General features: G+C 30.3%; 1 protein-coding gene and 1 long non-coding RNA gene across 2 annotated transcripts; both read left to right on the plus strand.

The window, feature by feature from the left end:
* Positions 1-3,766: 3,766 nt before the first annotated feature.
* Positions 3,767-5,813, plus strand: LOC114389368 (UPF0496 protein At3g19330-like). The gene is made up of 2 exons (XM_028350026.1): positions 3,767-4,006; positions 4,088-5,813. Exons 1-2 carry the CDS (start codon positions 3,934-3,936, stop codon positions 5,116-5,118), a joined length of 1,104 nt encoding a protein of 367 aa, XP_028205827.1. The 5' UTR covers positions 3,767-3,933; the 3' UTR covers positions 5,119-5,813.
* Positions 5,814-7,104: 1,291 nt separating this feature from the next.
* On the plus strand, positions 7,105-7,945 carry LOC114389370. Its single transcript, XR_003661758.1, has 2 exons — positions 7,105-7,188; positions 7,269-7,945. It is a non-coding gene; the product is annotated as an uncharacterized LOC114389370 (long non-coding RNA).
* The last annotated feature ends 12,149 nt before the right edge of the window (positions 7,946-20,094 follow it).

The raw sequence follows: 20,094 nt of genomic DNA on the forward strand, positions 1-20,094 counted from the left end.
GTTTTACACGTTCCTTCTGTCCAATGTAAACATTTTCTGATTTCATTAATTATGCTACAACTCAAATTCAAACTATATTTTCCTTCTTTTTTTATCATCAAATGGTTCTCCCTCCTTTTGGAAAAGGAGATGGGGATGGGTTAAGTTACTGAAAAGGAAAAATATATTTGCACACCTCAAATGCTAGTTAATACTTAGTGAGAGAGAATATAAGTATGATCAGTGATATAATTGTAATAGGAGAAAAAAAAATAAAATGAGAGATATTGATGGAGTGTTTAAATATTATTGTTAGACTGAAAATATTGGGATTTAATGTCAGTCTTCATTTTCAGTACCAAACGTTGCTTGCCATGTGTGATTTGGCACTCTTGTCCTTTAATTATGCCCGTAACCAAGAATACCTTAACCTCCTACATGTTTGATGATAAGTGATTAAAATACAACTTTTCTAAACTAAAGTGTGAAAATTGAAAAGTAAATTTGGATTTCAAGATTTTTTTTTTCATTTTAAGGAATATAAAACAATGCATCTTGTTTCTATCATTATTATTATATTTTGCCGTGTTTAAAATGTGAATAAAACAAGATGCCTAAAACTTGGTTGAAATGATTTTCGTCCACACTTTTTTTTTCTATAACTAGGAGGCATTTTAAGTTTTTTATTTGACACTTAACTAATGTTCATCTCATCAAGTCAATCCATTTTGGGGATAAAATAGTAAAGTAGTACTTTTAGTTGCGATTTCATTTTTAAGTCGAGTATCAAATCTTATTCATGGAGTCAGCACATTTGTAAGTGTTAGCAAAATATTTGTATTTTTTTTAGAATAAATATGATAGTGAGTTATTATTGATTTCTTAAAATATACCTAAGTATAGCTTGTTAACATACTTCCACTGTCACTCACACTTCCATCGTTCTTGTTTTACCCGGTGCCTCTACTTGCTTCCTCGTCCACCAACAGATTTAATCATGTACATTAGTAAGGAGTGAGACATATTTCTATACACTAGATATTGTAGGAGAGCACACAAACAGTCATACAACACATAAGCAAGCATATAGTGTATTTAGTTCAAAAATCAATTCAACAAAGCATCACTCATGGATATTAATGTTTGATGGACCGATGATTTCCAATAAGCCATGTAGGTTATTACATGTGTATGAAGGTATAATGTTTTGAACATAGATGCAAAAAAGTGTTTCAAATGAGCTTGTGTGTGTATAAGTGGACTTTCATTTGGTTCTTTCATAAGAAATAGTGCCCAACACGCTAAGTAATTGAATATGCGTCCAATGTTTTTTATGAAAAATTTCAACGCCCAATCTGTTTCTTTCCTCCCAACGCCTTAAGAAAACTTACAGTTTATTATAAACACTTAAGCTATGTTCATCTAAGGCAAAACGAGTATGCTTTCTATGTTTCAAATGCTAGCTAAGGTTCAATTGCTCTTGATATTCCCTTTATTTTTTTAATATGCATTAACGTTTAAGCATTTAATGAAAAATAAAGTTTCTTTAAATATACAACTTTTGATGAAAAGCATTGCTACACAAGGCTCAATACAAAGAGAAAACTGAAAAGGGAAAATGCAGAAAAAGAGTGCACATTTTCAAATAGTGTTAATGCTTTTTAGGAAAGAAATGACACCTATCTTTTCTCACTCCTCCAGAAAAGTAGACACGTAAAAAATAATTACATGTAAAAGCTCTGATGCATTTAATGTACAATTAGAACGAGAAGAATTACAAGGACATGAACACACAACATATCTATGAACTTTGATGCTAATATAAAGACTGAAGAGAAAAATGAAACTATAAATCTGGATGAAACAATACTTTATTGAAACAGGCCTCTCTAAAAGTCAATAACAATCATCTTCAAGGTCAATAAAAGGAACACTAGTTGCATAAGCTCATTTCTAGGAAGAAAAATAGGATATAGAGGTGTTGTGTTGTATGAGTTAAGTAGCAGTTGCTACTTTGGATACAGAGCAAGGAAAACCTTTGAAGAACCTTTGAAAGAATACTTAGGCATGACATATAGATGCTTAGAGAATACTTAGATAAAGCCTAAAATGACTTTTCAAAAGAATACTCAAGTCAACATACAATTGTAGTACAAGAGAAGGTAATTGATCACTATGTCATATTGATTTATATTAAAATATGTGAAAAATAAAATTTATATATTATATTTAATAATTTTATTTATATATAATAATTCATGCAATTCAACTAGGGACCCACCTATTAAGCTGATAATCGAGTGATCCAATGCTTCTACTTGCTCATTCCTCTATCCAACTTTTAAAATACTGAGAAATACATTTAATTCCGACACTTTGATTAACAGAATACCTAAACATATGATAATGCATCATCAGACTAATATCAGACACATACTAGCTTACTATACCATAACCCCAAAATTGGTATGTTACACCAAGTGGATTGATCGAACATGGAGGAGGATTAGTTAGATCTACAAATTTAAATACCACTATACAAAAGAAAAAAAAATCATTTTTCAATAACAAGAGATGAAAACCTCAACTTGATGCAACTGACATTGAAATTCATTGCAAAAAATCAAGACTTTTTTTACAGTAAAAAAGAAAAAAAAATTGAGATTTTAAGAGGCAGTATTTACGGTTTCATCATAACGTTTGATTTAGAGAAAAAAAATACAGATAATACAATTGTAATTGTCATCACGATACAGTTGTGGTATATATAATTAGCATTTTCCTTTCATAAATCTAATTGATAATTTTTTTTAAAAAAAACATTTGTTGCACGTCACTACTGTCAGGCATTACGTCACATTAGTATGAAAGTGTTAGAAAGATTGGACAGGACAGCGGTAATTAAACAGTAAGCATTTAACTGATAAAAAAAAAGTAAGCATTTAAGTGTGTGCAAACAAAGTTATTCATTGTTTTTTTTTTTGTTACAAAATTATTCATTGGTTTAAATATATTATTATTTTTAGTAATTTTCGCTTTCAATTCTAGTAACAACAATTTTCATAATTTGTATAACGTCTTTGTAATGTAGAAATGGAAAATGACCCAAAACTGAAAAGTTTAGCATTATAAAAATCATAAAAAAATAGTATACAAATTTAAAAACAGTCAAAAGTGGGGAAAGAAAACCCAGACAAAACTGAAACCCCCCAAAATCTGGACATAACTCATACCAAATCCTCAATTAAACAAATCGGTCACAAAGACAATGCTGGATTACAAGCAGTAACCTTTCATACAGTAGACTCTACTACAAGTCTACAATCATTATTTAAGGATTACATTTTTTATTTTCTTCTTCTTACAATTTATTAATTATATAAATATAAATTTAAAAAAATAAAACTTTGGTGAGAATAACTAAAGATTAATCTTCTCTTATCTCTTAGTGCTGACATTTCGAATCCATAAGACTATTTGGAAGAAAGAATTAAAACATATTTGAGAATCTGATCTAAAATTAAGTTTGAGACAAAAATTAGTCTGTCAACCGAGTAGAACTCTTACTTAATTTTATTTATTGAATTTATATTAGAATTATAATAAACGAAATAAGCAGTTAAATATTTTTAACTCTCTTCTTCTAGTTCATTGGATGAAAAAAAAATAAGAAAGGAAATAAAAACTTAAAATTTGAATTAAAAAGAAAAAGAAAAAGAAAAATTTATTTTTACAAGTAAATATTTCTTTTATTTTTTCTCCAATGAAACAAAAAACATATTTTGTCAAACTTGTTCGTTTTCCTCTCTATTTTCTCTCCTATGAAAGTCAGTCCGACGACCACCATTCAACAAAACTGCCACTAGCCTCTCTCTTTCTCTGTTTTCGCCAGTAATTCACACTCACAGTGCTCGCAGAAGAATAGAATAAAATTTAAGAAACTAATTCAATAGAATGCTGGAATGCGTTTCTTTCAAATCATCGACTCCAACCTCCATCTCTTCTCCGCTTCCTCCTCCTTCTGAAGGTAAAACAAAAACCAAAACCCTTTTACTCTGAGCCGAACATGTTTGAAAAAATGTCTCAGAATATTCGCTTTGTTTCCCAGGGAACTCAACCGAGGAACTTGAAGAAGGAGAAGGCACTTCCGCCACAAGCCCTAACGTCTCACGCGAGTTCCACCGGGCCGTGGAGGCCCACTCCTACAACGAGATCCGGTCCATGGTCCAAGCCCCACCGCAGGTTCACCACATCGACGACGAAGACTCGCACCACCGCCACGTCCTCTCCCAGGTCCTCCAACCCGACTCACACAGCGTCCGCGAAGCCCTCGCCAAAGCGAAACCTAAGAGCAATCTCACTCGCCTCGTCTCCACCTACTTCGACCACAGCGAAACCGCCTCCGACTTCTGCCTCCGCCTCAGCCGCAGCGTTCACCGCGCCCGCTATCTCTACGCACCGCTCTCTGACCTCCTCTCCGTCCTCCCCGCCGACGCGCCTCTGCCGTCGCTCTCGCAACCGCAATGCAACCACGCCTACGACCTCTTCCTCCAATTCGACCGCGAGGAGAATCCTTTCGCGCTCTTCCGCCTCCACCGCCTCCGCGACAGCTTCTCCGACCTCAAGCGCGATATCCAGCGCGACCTCCGCAAGTGCCACTCGCGAATCCGCCTCTTCCGCCACGGCGCCGCGGGCTGCGCCTTCTGCTTCGTCGCCGCCGCTGCCGGCACCGTCCTTGTCGCCTCCATCGTCGCCGTGCATGCTGTAGTAGGGTTTAGCGCCCTCTCCGCGGCACCGTTTTGCGTCCCTCGGCAGAAGAAGAGGGAGCTTGCGAGGCTGAAGCAGCTTGAGGTTGTGGAGAATGGAACTCATGTGGTGAATGATATTAACACCATTGATAGTCTCGTTGATCGGCTTCAAACTGCGGTGGAAGGAGATAAGGCTTTTGTTAGATTTGCTTTGGAGAGGGGAAGGGAGAGACATCCGATTCAGGAAGTACTTAAGCAACTTAGAAAGAACCAACCTGTTTTGGAACATTTGCTTGGGGATCTTGAGCAACATATATGCTTCTGCTTTTATAGTGTTAACAAGGCGAGATATGCGCTCCTCAAAGAGATATGCAGTCATCAAACTTCTTAGTTAGGTCCTTTCAAGGTTTTCAATCGTGGTCACACTGTCCTTGATACTGCAAAAAATTGCAGACATATTGCAGTTGACATGGCAGTTATTACAAATTGAGGTTGCAGAGACTCCGAAAACCTCAGCATTGCAGTCAAAATTGTGGTAGTGAATCGATTTTAAAACCTTGGTTCCTTTCCAGCTAGTTTTTTTCTATTTATTGTGTGATGATAGCAGCTCATTCTTGATTTGTGCAAGAATGCAATACTAACTGACCCCATAATCAAAGGTATAGGTTCTGTTTATAATTTGAGACTGACTATATGATATATAGTTATATTATATACACCAAATTGACTTGTGTTGTTTGAATGTATTCACCATTTGATTCATTCATATGAGGTAGTGTTTCCAGTGCCAAACAAGTGGCCAACCTTTTGCTTGCCATCAAATTGTATAGATCTTAGATGAATGATTTTTTGTATAGGGTTGATATTTCAGGAAGAGATGAGGGTCTTATGCTCGGTCGTATATGGTATGTAATCAATTGTTAAGCATAATGATGCACTTTAGAGTGTTAATGAGTGTAAATTTGTGATGTTATCTTTTTTATGGTTCTGTTTATAATGCTAATGACGGAATTCCTTTGGGATAATACCTGTTGTGGTGTTTTAGCCATTTTGTCTGTCTGATGAATCCTGTTTAGTTACAGATTCTATCCATATGTTACTGTATGGTTGTTTATTTGGCTTTTTAGTTTTCCTCCTGACATATTGGAACAGGAATAGACACAATTTCTTTGTTTTTGGCTCTGGTTGACTTTCTTCCTAGTATTCTTGTTATTTCATTTTGCAAAAATATGAGAAAACAAAACTGTATATTAGTTTCTCTTTCTCATTAAAATTTCCTCTACTGCTTATTCTTCAGTGCAAATTTTCGTCCTATATGTTGCATTTCATTGTGAACAACAGTTCGCCTTATGTGTTATATTATGAGTTTTTTAATTTAAATTCTGAGGCTTTGAGAACAGTTCATCTTATATTGTTATATATCAGTAGCAGATGTTAACACTTCTGTTTTAGCTCATGCTGGTTCATGATCATCTGTTATATCACTTTTATAGTATAAGTGACTTGAACGCCCGTGGCTATTGATGTTCACTAATCATGCTCATGATGATGACCTAGTGCACAATAAAGAGATAGAAGTGTATTCATCCCCGGATTTTAAAGTGGGTAACGATCTTCACTATAAAAGACAAAATGACGAATACATTGTACACAGTGGGTGACTACATTCAAATAATTTAAAAGTGGGTAGTAGATCTATAAGTAGTATATAAGAGCCTAGTGGGTAAGGTTGTACGTATTGAAATTGTTATTGTTTCCTTCATGGATACAGGTTTAGTTATTAGTATTGTTTTGCAGGTAAGGGGACGAATATTGTAGTACCCTATTCAAACCTTGTCTACTATTGCCCCTGCTCCCCAAATTCCTATTCTATGTCTAAAACCTAGCTTCCAATATCTTTCTCCTGTTCTTATGTGCAATCCACCATTGTAACTAACTGACTATGGATATTTTTGTGGACTTATTGAGTCTGTTCTAACTAACCAGTTGCTGAAATTTGGACCATGTATCTAACAATACTCCCTCAGTTTACCAAAGATATCTTTTGAACAGCTAACAGCAGCAGTATCTGGATTCTGGAAGCACAGGGTTGATCATTGCAGTGGTATACATGTCCTCCGTTTCCTTCCTCTCATGGGGGAAAGGCTAATATCCACACAAGCATTTGTTATCAACTCCCTTGGCCAACCATAGTCTGTAGATTCTTCTTTAAAAGTTCCAGTTTCTCCTAATTATTCTGGTATCCAAATTCTAAAATCTACATCTCCAAGTGAACCTAATATATCACCAAATGACAAATCTAGTATGACTTGCTGGACGTGGCCTCTTACTAGCCAGGGAATCAATCCTGTCCTTCCTCCATTTCTTGAAACTTTCTCTCTCCCCCCCCCCCCCCCCCCCCAACCCTCCATTGGTTCCACAAATGCTTGAACTTCTTTGAGGTTCTATTCTGCCACCACAGGTTTGTGCCTTTTCTTCCTTATGTCTTCTTCATTTTCTGGGGTTGTGCATCTCTAAATTAAGTCCTATTGAATGGTACAGAGAGTGGTTTCCTCTTCAATCCTCACCTTCAGCCTTGGGTCAAATGTCTTTGTTTCCCCTACCTGGATAACTTCTTTTATATCTGTCTGTAGCCTCCAAGGCTCCAAGCTGCCGGTGCATTGATCATCCTGAGAGCTAATGGTTCAAAGATTGTTTTCCATGGTTCTGCACTTCTGCTTCTTGATCGCTAGACCTTCATCTTCCCCTTTATTTTCTTGCACCCAAGAACAAGAACCTTCATCTTCTCCCGTGTTTTCTTGCACCCAGTTTTCCTGTTTCTCATCCTAAAACAGATGCCAATAGATTTAGATCGTATTCCGGATGTAACCATTTGAGCTCTGGGTTCTCAAAGGTCCACCATGTCTCTTTCTAACTGCACCATTTCCACTCTAGCCACAACTCGGGAGCGCCTCCTCTTAGAGCCCTCACAACCTTTGATAGCCTCTCTTCCATATGGATGTTCCAAAGGCACCAGAATACTGCTGAATGCTAGTCGTTGTGCAACATTTGAACTACAACAATGTATGGGGATTTTATGTGTTGAGAATTTTATATTGTGATAATTGTTATTTTAGTTATTTATAATTTTAAAAAATATAAAAATTCAAGTTAGAATTAAGGATATTGTAATATAATTTTATCCTGTCAGTTAATAAAAGTCTTTACTTTAGGTCCTAGGTTGATGGTTTGATGGATAATTGATCTACTGAACAATCTTCAGGTCTTAGGTTGGCTTCATCAATTTCTTTTTTTAACATAAAAGAAACATTATTTATATTATTTTGGAATTGAACACAATAGTAAGGTATTTACAACATTCAGACATTTGTTGAATCAACTAAGTTAGAGTTAGACTCATTATTTATATTATTGTGTGACTCTACGAAACAACTGTTTTTTTTATTTGTTTTTCTCATTTAATATAATGTATAATATAAATTAATTTTAACTTCCATTATTTATTTATTTGAGTTTAAATATGTTATTATTATTATAAAAGAATTAATATTTAAAAAATTTGAATCATTCTCTTTCTTTAAAGTAATTATGATAAGATTAATTTAACTTTATTTTTATAGTTTGATGTTTATATTTTCCTTTTAAGAATTTGTATTTAACATAAAAGTCCCTAAGAACTAACAATTGAGTAACTTAATTTACCTGACTTAAAAAAATTAAAAATTAGAGTGTATTACAATAATTGTTCAAGATTATCACACAAAACTATAACGCATGTTCTAATAATTTTCCCCTAAAAAAATGTTCTAATAGTTTTTAAGGTTTTGTAACGGCTAAAGGCTCTTTTTATTCAATTAATTTTATTATTTTCATATAAATTTTTTAAATAAAAATATAGACAATTTTATGTTATCCATCAGAACACTAAAAGCAACAAAGAAATAACTTAAATCCTAACAGACATGATGCCCAAGTCATGGCATTGTTCAAGCATTTCCTCTATGTGTATTGGAATTTCATATATTATGATCTTGCTGCTAAACCTCTGTTGCGGTCTATAAGAAGGCATGTTGGTGAATTGAAGATGATGAAACCCTTGAACATTCACTATCAATTTTTCAGCGCGCATTTATACATTTTGTATACATACATTTTTTTTCATCATTAAGAAAGATTACAAAACAAAACTAACTCCTAACAAAATTGCACAGGCTGCCTGCCAAATAGGAATAAGAATATATCAGGTAAGATTTTAGATAAATATGTCTGACACCTTTTATAAAATTAAAATTTAAGTATGACTTATTATCTCTCAAAGACTTTTTTTTGTCTGGTATGACTTTTTTTTATAGTCTGATTTGACTTATTATCCTATTTAAAAGTCTATTTTATATTCAAATCTAAATTTTATATATTTTGTCCAAAATTAAAACTTACAATTCATTTAGTTTTTTAACAATGTAATTGTGTTAATATCTCTGCACAATAAAATAGTTAAAATCTACCTGAGTCGGTTGTATTTGACACAAGCATTATGATTTTTAATTCCTCAAAAGAAAATTAGTGGAAGTAAAATAGTTTTTTTTTATCTTTCTCTAATAAGTCCAACAATACCTATGTTTTTTTTTCCTTTTCAAACTCCTAATTCTTAATGTTTTTTAGTTTCTTAACACTGCCTATTCTTCTTGGTCTTAGAAGATCTAACAAGATTGAATTTGAGTATATTGTTGCAAAGGGATTCTCATTCGCCTTACTTGATCTATTGAAATTGTTTATGTAGCTTGTGTCAAAGGTAGATTAAGCTTAATTCTTTGAAAGTCAGAGAAATCCCATGTTGTTCCCACATTTTATAAGATCTGTCATCTGTGCGTAATATCATATGCTTGCTAGTTATTGTTAAAAAACACTTCACTCATATTGTTTCTATTGAAGTCATTGAATATTCTTACACATTATTTAGGGCAATGAATGCTTCTATAATATATCCAAACACATCCAACATCTCATGTATCTAACTTAAGCTTCTGGCTATTCGACAAAATGAGCAAAATAGATATACATGACTGCACATTGACCTGTTTGAAATGTGGATGTTGTAACATTAAATAATTGTTTTCATTAATTCAATAATTTTTATAAGGTAAAAACATTTACATTGAATTTCAAGCTTATTCCCCCCACCCCACCCCCACCCACCCACACCCCTCTAACATTCTACCGCAAAGACTCACTTTATATGTAACAAAAATAATCTCTTTAAAATTAATTAAAAATCATGAGTTTTGGTAAATTTATTTCTCATTTAATATAAATCAAGAGAGTCAATCATTTGAGAAGCAAAACCTAAAAAAAATTATAATTTTCAATAAATTTTAACCAATTATAAAGAGAATATAATTAAATAACAATCTATAATTAAATAATCTTATAAAAGTCAACAATTTATGATTAATTTAGATAACGGTGACACATCATAATAATATTATACTCTTTTTATTAAAATTAGTTTTTCTATATCTAATTTCATGTTATGTGGATAGCTTCCCATATTATACGCTCCATCAACACTTATTAATTTCTTTTTTATCTTTTTCTTTTTATCACATTTTATAACCTATTATACTTACACTTCATTATTTGTTTTCTCTTTTCCTCTCTAAGTATTAATTACTGATTGATTTCCATATGGAAAAGGATTCTCTCACGGAAATGAAAGAGTAAACATAATTCATCTCATCTATCCAAAATTCTTAAAAATGAATTTATGGTATTTTTATAAAATAAATTAAATAATTTTAATGCCTAATATCTATTCAGCAAAAATGTCACTGCATTTGAAGTTTGAAAACCCTATCTATATACTTGCAAAAATATGAACACAGATGGTGTGGTTCATGCTTGACATTCGGGATCCTTGTGAAGTTGAGATGCTATGGTCCACAAGATGGAGATTAAGTGGAAAGGTCCTCTTGGAGGAGGGTAGTCAATGAAGTTGTCACTTAGTAAACCTTCATTGCATGTATTTGTCTTGCTTTTCTGTAGCCTCTTCTACACACACTTTCTCCAATAGTGCTTCCTCTTATAATTGCCTCTCCCTCTGTCACTAATTACAAACTTCCACAGTTCCGCCAATCCTATCCATTTGGAATCCATAGCTTGAACCTTAAAATAATTTTGTTTCAACAAAAAAAAAATCAATAAACATAGTTTAAATATTTTGAGTCTTAAGGCTTGAGAAATTACATCGCATATAGTTATTTTTAACGGTCAATCACAATCTTGGTCTATGTATTTGGTACATGGCATAGAAAATTAGACCCAAAAGTTAACGTAAATAACAATAAAATGGCTTTTGATGATTAAATACTAATGTGCCGTCATTTTATTTTATTCAAAGCTTTGAAATCACTGTCTATGATTCCATTGCAGTATTGCAAATATAGCAATTATGTATATATTTGACCATTTACATTTCAACTAACTCATTTTTTCAATAAAAGCAATGGTGATGAGTTAGTAATTTGTCAATAATTTTCTTGTTTAACACGAGTAGTATGACCAGAGTGACCTTTTAATTTGCTCCACAACCTAACAAATATAATCATTTCAACAAAAGATTGCCCAAAGTCATTCGTCAATTCTAAAAGTAAATTGCTTTATTTTTGGGGCAGATTAGGTTAACAAAATGGACTAATTTTGTCCAATTTAAACGAACAAATTTTGAATTTGAAGTGCTGTGCGACAAAATGCAGAACTGTCTGAGTAGTGGGGTTCGACCCCAAATAGAATCAAGAAGAAAGGTAAAAATGAAAAAAATATGAAGGCTCTTATCCCTTGTCAACCAATTTAGTTGTTAGTTATCCACTAATCCCATTTACTAATGAGTAGTCCTTCCGAATTTTGTCCAATTTATTGTTTTAATAATAAATAAATAAAGCACTCTTATCCCTTGAAAATTCGGAAGGACTACCTCATGTCTTTGAATTTCTCATGGTTGACTTTTTGGATGGAGACTTTACAAATTAAGGTATTAATTACGAGACTTCAGCTATATACCAAACAAGTCTTAAAGGTTTTGGAGGATTGGACATATGTGACAGTCAGGCCTCCTTTAGAAGATTGAATTAAGTTACCTTCATATTAATCATAAGAAAAATAATATAGTAACAAATTTAAAATTTTATACTTTCTCAAATTGACATCACAAACATGTAAATTTTTCTTTTAATCCTTAACCTATCAATGTTTTATAAAACCACTTCTTTTCAGTCTAGTATCCAGTAGTTTTGTTAGAAATGTTAGTAAATGGATTCAAACCTGCTACATCTCAATCCTCTTCTCTCTTTTTTACTCTTTTCCAATCATTGGAATTTTGATGTGACTTAATCTTAACCTTATATTTACCTTACACGTAATATACATTGTTCATTAAAAATTGAACTAAAATCTTATACTAATACTAGTATTAATTTTAGCCTTATCATCTTATCACCAACGTGATTATTATAAGGATCTATAAAAATCGCACCCATATTGAACTTCAAGTCATTAATATTAATTGGAGGTGGTTTGGATACGTTAGTTGTTCACGCAGTGAAGTATTTCTGCAATTGTGGGAACATCAAGCACACCCTATGTTCTACAGCGAGAAGGGCTCTTCACTCTTCTTTAGGGAGATTTTTAGGATAAAATTGTTGCTACTTGTATAGAATTTTATTGATTATTCCAAACAACTCGAGCATGTTCCTTTTTTAATTAGAAAAAGGATACTGAGTTTTAATATTTCATTCATTTCTTAAAAACTAAAGTTGTATGTTACGAGAACTCAGATGAAATTTCATCGGATTACTCATAACCTACACAATTAATTAATACTTTAAAGGACTAGAGGTTTAATGATCAAATAAAATAGATATTGAATTTATGGTATGGTATTCATTTTGCAAAATGATGAAAAATTAAGGTGATTTGAAGGTCTTTTTTTTCCTCCACTATTTTATATATCCTTTGATAAATGATAAGGCTGGTAGTTTCATTTTCCTTTAGTACGAATAACACACACAAAGTTACACCATCAAAATTTAATCTGCAATTTTTTTATTTTTGGCGTAACCATATTAAATTTCTTATTTAACATTTAACTAATCCTTCTACTATCGTGTTAGCCTTTTAGATAAAGTAATATTTTTAATTATAATTTGATGTCCAAGCCAAGACTAAAATCATATTCATGATTATTTCTGAACGTGATAGATGTAGAGAGGATTCCAGCAAGCAGAGACGGCCTTCCATGAGAATCAGAATCTATAATCATCTACACAAACACTTCGATATCAAAATCAGAGAATTTAAGAGGTTAAACAGTTGTATAATTGTGGATCATGAGTCACGTGACAAGCCCGAAGGGGTTTCATAACAAGCCTTAAACCATAGTTAAAGAATTCAAATGCCAAATCAATATACCAATAACTTTTGATTACACTTTTTACTTCAAATGTAAGAAAACGCATTTTGGAAAAGAAAAGAAATTAAGTAGTTATTTATTGCATATTGTTTATTTGTCTTGGGACACCATCATAATATTCATATGCAATAAATAAGTAACGCGTTATTCTATTCTAGACGTTCCTTTCAGCTTCAAAAAGTTCTTCTGATCCATTGTTACCTAATAATATCCATATTTTCTCTTGGCAAAAAGCCAACCGCGTAGTACTTAATACAATACAAGTCTCTTTCGTTACCGAAGCTTTTCCAATGTCGAGAAATTGGGAGTGACGTGCTAAAGCCCAAAACAACACTACTGTCCAAATAAATACAAACCAAAACCCATAACGAAAGCAGAGACTCCTTTAGAAAATTGGAATAAGACTAGATTGCTGCAAACTTCTACTTCTCTTTTCTGTTACACCCTTGTCAAAAATTTGACACAAAATGTAAAATAAAATATATTTTGAATTTATTTGTCATTCAATCATAGGGATGGTAAAGTTGTAAACTGATTTTATAATAATTATTTTAAAAAAAATTGAGACGATTTTTAATTGATTTATAGTGTCAAAGTTGTTTCACTAAACAGATTTTTTTCTCTTTGTTTTCTGCATATATCTCCCTTCATTATCTTTTAAGACAATTCTATTTGAGATACAATTAGATATTAACTCTTTTTCCACAAATATTTAAATTTAAATATACTTTCATTAAATTTTTGAATCTTGACTTGACATGTGGTATAGAACTAGCTCTTTTTACTAGATTCAACCCATTGATACACTTATGACTTATCACATGAAATCATATAAAATTGAAAATAAATATCATAAACAATTGGAAACCTGACAATGACAGACATTCAGCATGATTCCAGGATCATGGTCTTAATTCATCACCCCGAGGACACGCTCAAGACCCTATCTCAGTATGAGACAAGGTTAAGTCGTTTTCATCTATTTTTATTTCCAGAAAACTAGCCAGGATATGGACCCAATTTCAATTTTGGTATATATTTTCTTTCTTACTTTATTTTTTCTTTTATGTATAAGAATTTGAGTATATTCCATACATAGAGACGAGTCCTTGCAAGTCAGCATCACTTAACCATTGTTACAACCTCTAGTCTAGGATGTAAACCATGCCAAGAACCCTAACATGTTATTTTCTTACATAAAAGTGCACTTAAACAGCTGGTGAGCACACAAATAACTCAATTATTTCCTTACATAAAAGTATACAGCTAACATACTAGTTTTTAATTAATGACGAAAGCAAGCAAATATTTTTTTTTTCGTTGTGTGAAATAAAATGTTTTCTGTTTGTAGTAAATTACACTAACTTGGTCTTTCTTTTGTTGTATATATAATTAACATAACTTATAATTAATTTTATATTTGTGGGGTGAAATTACAATAATTTGTTTTGGATTTTCAGAAGATATCCTATATTCTGCAGCAAAAAATAATGATCAAATTCCGAGTTGAATTATTTCTTTTTATATGATTGTGAGTTGAATTAATTTCTTATTCATTTTCATATCCATTTTTTTAAGACTGCATATCCTTATATTATACATTGCAAACTTATGAAATTCTTAAATAATGTAAGTACATAAAGTGATATTAATTATTTGTCCAACTAAGTTAAATAGTACTTTTTTATCGTTTATAAAGAAACTATAATAATTATGACAAATTGAAATAACTTGACTTTTGTATTTTTTTTAATTATAATTTTAAATTTTAAAAATAAATACATAATTATATTTTAGTTTAAAATAATTTTTTTGCCTCTAATGTTTTTTTAAATCTCATTTTAATAGTATAAAAAATTATTTTAATCATTTATCATTATATCTTCTTTAGATTTCAATTAGTTATTAACACCAAAAAATTAGTCTTTTATATTAATTCATTAATTATATTAACATTTAAAACTAAATTTTGATTTTTAATATTTGTCATTATTGATAAAAAAAAGACCAATTGAAACTAAAAAATTAAAACAAAACTAAACTAAACCTCTAAATAAATAAATAAACAAATATAAAGGGTGAAAAGTACATTTTAATTTTCACTTTATGCCAAAACATTTATATTTTATTCCTGTACAAAGAAAATGAAAATTAAAAAATATTATTTTCCTTTTCTAAACAATATATATATATATATATATATATATATATATATATATATATATATATATATATATATATATATATATATGAGGAGGGTATGTATGTGTGTGACTAAAAGATTGAAACTTATACATTAAATTAAAATATTAATTTAAAAAATTGGTAAATTAAAATTGTTCAACTCAATTTGACATTTATCTCATGTAGAGAACAAATAATAGAAATTTATACAGAAGACTGGATGCAACTATGTCAAATATAATAATTTCAATTTTTTAATCAAGAAGTATAAGTAAGTAATTAAATTGTTGATAAAAAATGTAAAAGTAAACTATATACACAAAATTAATAGGAGTATATTAGTATATAGGAAATGCTAATCCTTAGTCTCAATAAAAAAAAGAAGTAAAAGTAACTTGTATTAGGTGCATAAAAATCCGTTCCCTTATCATGTATTTTATAGAATTTTTAATAAAAATAAAATATTTTTTTAATTCCTTGACTAGTATTCTCATTTATTAGTAAAATTCTTAGAGTGTATTTGATTCTTAAGAGAGTGAAAGAGAATATGTTATAAGAGAAATAGAGTAAAAATAATATAGAATAGAATTAATTTGATTAAAGAGAAATAGGTAAGAAATAATATAAACAAATTTAAATTAAAGTTATTATATAAGTATAAAAAAAGAGAGATTATTATTTTCATGGAGGTAACATTATTTGAGGAGAGATAATGCACTACTTTTATAAAGGACCGTAGTTTCTACCCATTTCCACTGAAAGCTCCTCAATTTTGTGAGGAAGATTTTAAGTGTAGGATTCATGGTTTTTTTTCAAAAACTTCTTCACATATCTTTCCAATCAAATCATCACTTCATGCACATTTCTTCTCTCTTCTTGGCCTTTCTTTCTTCCTCTTCTTAATTTGATCCAACCAAATCATTCCTTAACATATGTTTGATTTAACATTCAAAAAAATTGATTTCAAAACTAAAATTAATCTTATATAAATTTATATATGTCTAATTTCACGTTAAAAAAGTTTAAAATTAATTTTAAATTTTAATAATTTTTGCTATAAATAAAAAGTTATGTTAAGTTTTATTCTTAATGTGCTTTTATAATAAAAATATTTAAGCATATCACAATATTTCAAAATTAATATTAACCATTGGGCAGTTCAATATTTAAGCATATCACATGTTTATGATTTTATTTGTCCAATCACGAGCAAAATAGTGGTTGCTGCTTCCCCAATGTATCTCTCCATGCAATTTTCATAATTCATATTTCCTACGCTTTAGGGCAATCGTGCTTACAAAATGTGTAGGAATTTAATTGCGTGCCTTTTATTCCATCTAAGATGTTAGTATGGAAACACGTGATTTTATTCTTCTTTTTTTAAGTGGAGGTGCGTGACACCTTCTTATTAACTTGATTATAATTTATTTGAGAATTAAATGTCATTATTAACCTTTGTTTAACGAAGAAAACTTGCACATACTCCTATCATAGAAGGAATTCAATTTTGAATCAAACATATAATTAGTAAATTATTATAACTTAATTGATAATACATGGTGAGTTTGTAAGAAAAAACTTTAATTTGATTTCTATAAAATATATTATTAGAAAAAGATGAAATTTTTTAAATGAAATTAAACTCAAATAGAAAATTAGTTTTATAGTGAGATCAAAGAATAAAAACTTATAAATCTTGAAGTCCCACCGGAAAGACAAAGATACTAATTACAGTAATTATAAAAAAAATAAAAATTAATAAGTTATTATACAAAGTCTTAAATTTAAATATTATAAATAAATAAAAATATAATTAAAAATAAAAATTATACTATAAGTAAATATTGGTATCATATAAATTACCACATCACCCATTTTCTAATGGGATTAGTGGATAACTAACAACTAAATTGGTTGACAAAATTTCAATTTCAAGTATTTATTTACTATTTTTTAATTAAAGACTATTAAGAATATTTTATAATTTAAAGGCTAAAATGATAGTTTACTCAAAATTATAAGTGTTTGGTGATTTTAATTTCTAAAAGTAAATTGAATTACAATTGTTGACCTTTTTTTATAATATTAAAGCCTAAATCACCAGTACTTATAACTTTTGGAATAAATTTAGTATACTATTAAAAAAAGAAAAATTCCTTTTCCGTCAATACGAACCCACGCATGACACATCACAGGTAGGAAGGAGTGAGCCGAATTGAATGTCCTCATCATATTTTTACCAACTTTCCCTCAAATTTAAGATAAACGCAATTTTGTTTTGGAAAAAAATAATAATATGTTTCCATTTTCATTATTTTGAGAAATCATATATTGCCACATTTCTTGCTAGGGTTTGGTGGGATGTAGCTGTGTTGGTGGATGACAACGACCACAGTTTGAAATTCTGAGTTGCCATAGATTTTGAATGGGACTTGGCGCTGCTTGAAAAATTGATCACTCCACAACATGAGAAGCAACACAGAGTTTGAGAAAAAAAAAATTGAGGATTTAAATAATTAAAATATTACTTTTTTGATAATATTATATTTTGTGGTGATTTTAAGTATTTAATGGTATTAGTTACTTTATAATTAATTATATTTATATTAAATATTTTTTCTTTATAAATAATATTTTTCAGGTTTTTTTCTACTTTTCTACTTTTTCCTCCTATTGAATAAAAAAATGAAGAATTTATCTGTAATTTTTTTGCATGGAAATTTACAAGAAACATAAATTTTTATAAAAAAAAAAAACAAAATTTGTATTAGAATACGTATAAAAATATTTTTTTTCTATTGATTTTCAACAAACACAAATAAATAAGCTTGGTTTTGCTAAATCACAGAAAATTTTGCAAAATAAAAGAACTTGAAGAAAAAAACCGTAAAAAAAATCAAAGCACTCATAAAAAACTACAATAATAATTCACTTGCAAGAAAAATCTACAAACTCATGTCATACTATGCAAGCTTTCCTATAATAATGAGGATATAAAACTCATAGAAAAAATGAGTTTGAAAAATGCGAAAGAAAAAGTCTTATATTATAAAAAAAATAATTAACCAAATAATTAATGTATAAGAAATATTATTAATACCTAAAATCATTTATAAAAGCAAATGTTATTAAAACTCAAACCTTAAGTGTACCCTCAACATAAAATTGTTTATAATAACAACAACAATAATAAAGAAAATCAGTAAAGATGGCTTAAAATCATTAATTATTGAGGAAAAATATTTTTTTGAGATCAGAAGTGATAGAATTGTAAACACCTCCAATATTATCGCGCGGAATGCTAATGACGTGATGACACTTTTAGTAAAAGACCGCTACTATAAGCTTAAACTACAAACTGTTTTACTTGTCACAACTACTCAACTAGTCATCGGGTACTTTAAAGAATATTATAGAAGGTTTTATTAGTGTTAATTAAAAATATAATTATTTGGTTAAACATATAATTTAATTCCTATATGTGTCACAAATTCTCAATTTAATCTCTATAGGTAAAAACTTATTAAATCGGTCCTATACGTGCAAATATTACCCATTTAGTCTCAGTCATCATACAATGACAACTAACTTTTTTATACATTCTTAACTTGGTACCTATACATATAATGTTGAAGTAGAACTCTTTTTGGGATTAAATATTTTAATTATCACAAACTTTTAAGTAACAAATTCTAAGTCTTTTAGACTAAAGCTACTAATATTTACTTTGATTGCTTGAATTTAAAACAAAACATGATCAATAAGCATAAGAAAAGGCGTAAAACATTAGTCTACAACATGTCAACCTTCCAGACAGATTTTGCAACATTAGAAGAAGTAAGACTACCAAAAATAGAGTTGACCATAAGCATGAGAGGCATGGTCTACTTTCTCATATCAAAGTGCAATAAGATCAGAAATTGTATATGATTAGAAGTAGGATAAGAAAGTATATTTATTCAACAAGTAGATATCAAAAGCTACACATGACTTAAGTACCATAAGAGGATGTACAACTAGATAAAGAATGAAGAAGAACTATTCCAAAGCGCACACCAGAAGCAACAAAAGGATCAAAATGTATGCAAAATGCATTAAAGCATTGACTCAAAAGCAATAAGCACAAATCTTGCAAAAAAATCATCAAGTCTTGATTAAGACAAAGCAACCAAGAGCATAAAAGGTTGTTGCACCAACATTGTAGTCACCGAAAGCAAAAACATAGAAATATTCTACTAAGGAATCAATCTCTTTATAATAGCATTTCATGAGAAAGCTGAAGATGTCAAGAACCACTAACAAACAACAAGCACCAACCATCACAATTTTGAAATTCAAATTGTTCAAGTAGAGACAGTCAACAGTCAATTGTGTGAAATAGACAACTCACAATTTGATTGACTTGGCCTCCAATCTTCTTTAGCAATTAGAAACGGCTACCTCAAGGCTTATAAAAGGACCTAGACTTGCTGAATCTCATTGCAAGAAAAGGGAGATAGAATAAAGAAGGCAAGATTAGAAGAAGTCAAGCTTAATAGAGAGAATATCTAACTCTGGATACAAGAATTTCTTAGCCAAAACATTTTAGGATTAGAGCCAAAATTTTCTCATCCTATAAAGTGTCTATAAACACCTTTGTAAGAAGAGCCGCAGTGAATATGACATCCCAAAAAGTGTAATAGATCTATGTCCTTAAAATGGAACCTTGAGAAGGAGGTG

The sequence above is a fragment of the Glycine soja genome, chromosome 16 (genome assembly GCF_004193775.1).
Source record: "Glycine soja cultivar W05 chromosome 16, ASM419377v2, whole genome shotgun sequence".
Classification (NCBI taxonomy): domain Eukaryota; kingdom Viridiplantae; phylum Streptophyta; class Magnoliopsida; order Fabales; family Fabaceae; genus Glycine; species Glycine soja.

Coding starts and splice junctions, on each gene's coding strand:
- LOC114389368 (XM_028350026.1), top strand. CDS start 3,934: ATGCTGGAATGCGTTTCTTTCAAATCATCGACTCCAACCTCCATCTCT. Junction 4,007..4,087: donor GCTTCCTCCTCCTTCTGAAG/GTAAAACAAAAA, acceptor TTTGTTTCCCAG/GGAACTCAACCGAGGAACTT.